The sequence below is a fragment of the Trichechus manatus genome, unplaced genomic scaffold (assembly GCF_000243295.1).
Source record: "Trichechus manatus latirostris isolate Lorelei unplaced genomic scaffold, TriManLat1.0 scaffold00161, whole genome shotgun sequence".
NCBI classification, from domain to species: Eukaryota; Metazoa; Chordata; class Mammalia; order Sirenia; family Trichechidae; genus Trichechus; species Trichechus manatus.
The window spans coordinates 5513003-5519002 of record NW_004444097.1 but is presented as its reverse complement, the minus strand read 5'-3'; the positions used below and the strand labels follow the sequence as shown (position 1 = coordinate 5519002).

At 36.5% G+C, this 6000-nt stretch overlaps 1 protein-coding gene across 1 annotated transcript in view; it reads left to right on the top strand.

Moving 5' to 3' along the window:
• The window catches only part of ATP8B4 (ATPase phospholipid transporting 8B4 (putative)), a 256394-nt gene that overhangs the window by 207075 nt on the left and 43319 nt on the right, over nt 1-6000 (top strand). The window contains exon 19 of the mRNA XM_004386306.2: nt 5502-5666. Coding sequence (XP_004386363.2) covers nt 5502-5666 — 165 coding nt within the window. The remainder of the gene's footprint in view (nt 1-5501; nt 5667-6000) is intronic.

The following is a 6000-nucleotide window of genomic DNA, read 5'->3' as shown; positions in this document are numbered from 1 at the left end:
GAGCTGACACCCTGAATTTGGACTTTTAGCCTACTTTGACTGTGAGGAAATAAACTTCTCTTCGTTAAAACCATCCACTTGTGGTATTTCTGTTACGGCAGCACTAGATAACCAAGACACTAGGCTAAACCATATCATTGCACTGTGCACTGAATTTTCTTTCCACTTACTTAATTAAGGTGCATCATGGTTTAAACTTGTACCTGATCACAAACCTATGTTTGTACCATAAGCCAAAATGCAACAAAGGAGACACAGTTAAGGCAATGTCCAAAGGAGCAGATGTGGTTATAAAAACACTTGGAGTATAGAGGCCTATAAAATGACCACTGGAGGCATAGGAGAAGTGGGAGATTTTTAGTATATTCCCCAAATAATCTACACGTTTCTAGCTACTGTGGGTGTGTGAGAGACTTAGCAAGTACCAGTCTACTTCTTTTTTCCTATTAGAAGGATAAAGCACCAGAGATATTTTTTAAGATTATCAGTTTATTGAGACACTAAAAGAGAAGTAAGGAGCCCTTGTCGTGCAATGGTTAAGCGCTCGACTGTTAACCAAAAGGTCATCGGTTTGAACTACCAGGTGCTCTGTGGGAGAAAAGACCTGGCAATCAGCTCCTCTAAAGATTACAATCTAGGAAACTGTATGGGGCAGTTCTACTCCATTCTATAGGGTCACTATGAGTTGGAATTGACCCGATGGCACACAACAACAACAACAAAGAAGTATGGCACCCCAATCAATTCAACCAATGATTAAATACTAACTACATGAAACATATTTTCAAACAACTTTTTATTATTAAAATAAAACTTTCACATAGCAAAAAATAACGAATTATACGAAAGAGTCTAGAATGAAAAATAAAAATCAGCGTCCACTTCCAACCCTGCTTCTCAGAAGCAACCACTTATATTAGCTTCTCTTTCTGTATCTCCTTTTTTCCTTTAAGTTATTGTTATAACCTTGAGTAATATACTTAGATTTCTATACTCTAACATTTATTTATTCAATTATTGTTTAATTTTAACTTATTAATTTAAAAAATTTCAAGCAGATACAAAAGGAGACATACATACCACCCAGCTTCAACAATTGTCAACATTTTGCCAATCCTGTTTTATCTAATCCCATCTAGAACTTATTTTTTTACTGAACTATTTTAAAGCAAATTCAAGGCATAATTTTATTTCACTTGTAAATAGTTCTGTGATTTATCAAATTGAGATAGTATTTGTTGATTCGCCGCTGTGAAGGATACATAATTAGCACAGTGACATTCTCTCTCATTTTTCCATTCCCTACACCTCTCACTTTTTATATTATTTTTACTTTGTCAAGGCTTATAGCATTTACATTCTATTCTGTAGCTAAAATCAAGTTTTTATTACTTTGTTTACAGGTTAATTGTAATATGTATATTCAGTAAAAATGGCATTTATAGAATTGTGATCATGTCAATGTTATTCACTGAAGAACAATCACATGACTGAATCCACAAAGGAGGAAATATAATTCTGTTGCTTAACCTCTACCATCTCAAGAAAATTTTTCCATATGTCATGGCCAATGAGTTTTCTTCTACTTTATTTTTAGCTTCTTTGTTTCTTCTAAGTGATACTCAGCTACCACTGTTGGGTTTATCTCATCTTACATGGTATCTTATATTCTTTTTTCATTTTGCTCTAGCATATCATTGAGTAATACTTCAAGGAGGATCTATAGGTGGTAAACTTTCTGAGTTTTTGCAAGCCCCAAAATGTTCTTGTTTTGACTTTAGATTTGCTTAATGTTCTGACTGGGTATAGAATTCATGGGATTAATCATTATCTCTTAGAACTTTAAACTTACTGCTCATTTGTCTTCTAAGCACTGAGAGATGCTGATGAGAAGTCTGACGTTAGTTTGAATCATAGTCCTTTGTAGGTAATCTGTTTTCTCTCTGGAATTTTTTAAGGATTTTCTTTTCTTAATCCTTGGAATGCTGAAAGTTTTTCAGGATCTATGGAGGTGTAGGAATCTTTTCATTCATCCTGCCCAGTACTCTGTGGATCCTTTTGATATGAAGACAGGAGTCACTCTTCAACACAGAGAAAAATTCTGTTGTCTCTTAAATTATTTTCTCTCTTACATTGTCTCTTCGCTATGTTTCTAGAATTCCTATTAGATGGATAATTGATTTCTCTGATTGAACCATCATGTTACTTCATTTTTCTCATATTTTCCATCTCTTTGCCTTTTCACCCTGAATATTTGAGAAAGGGGGAGGGAGAGTTGGGATAGGTGTGACAGGCCCAGATGTACCAAGTTCAATTATTTACTAAATTATGTTGTAGCTTTTTCCTGGGGCAACTCCAGCTATTTGTATTTATTGCTTCCAAATTTGGACATTATCCAGTGCCCGCATGAGAAGATAACTCTTCTCTGGAATTTTGGGTCACCGTTTTCTCTGCTTTGTTATCTCTGTCAGTCTGACCTCTTATCGTCTCCTTTCTCAAACTTTCTGGTCTTTGCTGATCTCTTGCTTCTTTTCTTTTATGGCTTCATTCTTAAAATCTGTTCTTTAATTTCATGGAACTTGGGAAAGAAATGGAAGGAGATGCGTGTGCTGAGTTTACCAATTTAAATCTAGAATCCCCAATGAATTTTTTGTTAAAAATTGAAAATTTGAAGATTAAAAATATATTGGCCCCAAATAGAGAAAATTCTCCATTACGCTGGTAGAAGTGCTGTGAAGGTTCCTTTTCTTCCAGCCATGTACAGGAATTTGAGCACACCAAATCCATCTCTAACATTTTCTCTTTTATGCTAGATTTTGCTTACCTGGCAGAAAACCACTTGGGGTAATATGTAACCTTTAAACATCTGTATTGAAGTATAGCGTATTCAGAAAAGCACACAAATCAAAAGTACATAGCTTGATGAATTTACACAAAATAAAGATATCCATGTAAACCAGCACTATGATCAAAAAAGAATATTCCAGAATCCTAGAGTCCCTTTTTTGCCCTTTTCTTGCCACTCCTCTCCCCTGCAAAGGTAACCTTTATCCTGACTTCTAATACCGTAGATTAATTTTGCCTGTTTTTAAGCTTTTTATAAATGGAATCATTAGTATGCTTGAGGTGGCTCATATCAGTTCATAAGAGTCAATTTTTAAAGATTCAAGAATTTTGTGAATAATTTCTTAAACTATTGGTAGTTTGAAATTGGTCATGGAGGGAGAATTTATACCATTGAAACTGACAAATGCTACAAAACAGGGCTCCTCCCCATCCTCCAGAGCAGGCTTACCAGCACATCACTAAATGTAATCATACAATACGGACAGAAAATACTAAATTTTGGTGAGGATATGACACAACCAGAACTTTCATATATTGCTGGATGAAATACAGACTGATACAACCACTTTGGACAACTATTTGCTTAGTATCTTTTTTAGCTGGATGTATTCACACCCTCTGACCCCAGCAATTCCACTATTAGGTGTATACCGCATGAAAATGTCTGTGTAGATTCATCAGAAATTAAGCATAATAATATTCACAGAAATATTCATAATAGCCCCCAAAAGGAAACTATCCAAATGCCCATCATGAATAGAAATTATGGTATATCCAGACAGTGGAATACTATACAGCAATGAGAATTAATGAATTACAACTATATGCAAAAATGGATGAATCTCACAAACATAATGTTGAGAAGCCAGAGGATAAAACCATAAGACTTTTGAGTTACCAATTGCCTATCAGGTACTCACTATTTAAAGAGTCAACTCAGACAATTATATACTTTAGTGTATGTGTAAGTATTCTGGGTGAGACATGTACTTGACCAGGCATTATCTTCTCTCCAACTGCCGAAGCCCAACAGGAGGGTCACTGCTGCTGGGCTCCTGAAGACTCTCAGTCTCCTGTGCTGAATAGGGTTATATCAGGCCACAGAATGAATATTACACTGTCCAGGGTGTGGCCCATTCAATGACAACCTCAGCATAGCTAAGAAGATAACAGGATTTTGTGAAAAAAATCCAATCCCAGGAATCAGGAAAAAGGTGTACTTATTTTGTCCTATTTTTGTGTGGCCATTTTGCTTCTAAGAAATGCTTTCCCTATCTTCTTTAACTCACCTTATCTATCTTCAACCACAATTGTCAGATGGAATAATGAGTATAAAAGTGTTTTGAAATACAATGTAAAGGGCTCTACAAATAAAAATTTTGTTGTTGTTAGATGATTTTTCAGGAAAATCTTATCACTAACATGACAATTTACATTGTGGTCTGATTCCAGAAGAATATTCATTTGGCTTTTAAACTAAGAATGTCACTATGGAGTAGAGATTGATTTTTTTAGAAATGTATGCTGTCTCTATATGTGGTAATGGATTTAAGGATGGGGAGCTCATGATCTCTGCTCGTAAGTGTTCTCAGTCTAGCAGGAGTGATGAGACAACTTTACAGATACCTATAAAAACAAACAAAATGTGACATGTGCCACAATGAAGTTATTAAAACATGGTATGGGAGTTCAAGGTGGGAAATGGCATGTCACCTTCAGAATGTGACTCAGGTTGCCCAAATGAGATCATGACATTTAATAAGCTGGTTTCAGAAGGCAAAGATTGTGTGCTTCAACACATGTACCAGTAGTGTACAGAATTTTCAGAATTGTTATGAGCACAATAGTCTTTGTGCTATTAGTGGCCTTTTCTTCCTCCCTGAAGCCATGGCACTGCCTAGAGAAGAGCTGTGGCTCAGAAATGTACGTTAAGAGCTCAGACTCTGTTGTTAAGACCTGAACTTGAATCCCAGCTTTGCAAGTTGCTAGCTGGGTGAACTTAACACAGGTTTCTCAAACTCTCTGTGCCTCAGCTATATCATCTATAAATGGAAACAATAATGGTAATATATTTGTGGTAAATTAGGAAAATCATGAACAGTGCTTAGAACAGTGCCAGTCACATAGCTAGGACTTAATTAATGTTAGATGTAATTATGTTACTAAGGGAATGTGACAAGACTTTGTGAGATGTCATGCTGCATTCCCTTGAGAGAGCCTCCTGCCTTTTCTGTGATTTGAGAGCTATGGCTCCCCTGAGTGTTCTGTCCTCTCCACTAGAATGTGAGGGCCATTGGTCATGAAACAAGTTGGGCCCCTGTCATGGCCAGGAGAACTTCCTTCAGGCAAATAATAGGTTGGAACCCAGTATCTGTTGCTTCAAATGGATATCTCAAGGCATCGGCACTATTGATCACCTCTCAATTAAGACACTTCTGCAGGCATTTCAGCTGTCTTTAGTGAGAAGGCTAGCTCCCTTGAATATTTTAACCCTATAGAAATGGAATACAAAATCCAAACATTATCTCCCATTTCCAAGTAGCTAAAATGTTGGAGGCCAGTATGGTCAAGCATTTGAGTGAAAAACTTGTTGTTGTTATTACTACTGTGATTATTGTGTTCTGACTATTCCCAATCTATGTCTTCTCTGGCAGGAATTTGCAGGGGAATGCCTCCGAACCTTAGCCATTGCATACAGAGATCTGGATGACAAGTACTTTAAAGAGTGGTATAAAATGCTTGAAGACGCAAATGTTGCCATAGATGAGAGAGATAAGCGGATAGCTGGGCTCTATGAAGAAATTGAAAAAGATTTGATGGTATGAGTTTAGAAACATGCTGGTTCATGTTTAGAAAAGGGATAGTACATGTTTAGAGATCTAGCATAGGAATAAGCCATTGGCTAAATCATCTTGCACACAGCCAATGTTACTCTTCCAAACACTGACTCATGCTTTATACATTGGCTTTGTGTTTGCCATGTGTGGCCTTTGAGGGCTTAGAGGTGTATTTCTACTAGTGGTAGCTTATGCAGTTGAAAGTCCCCAATAGTACAAAACAGAGGGCACCTTATTTTTTGTCAGCCTCCAGTATACCGTTGATGTTTTATTTCATCTTTCTGCTTTAAGACTCACCTTTTGATAGCAGGGAAAT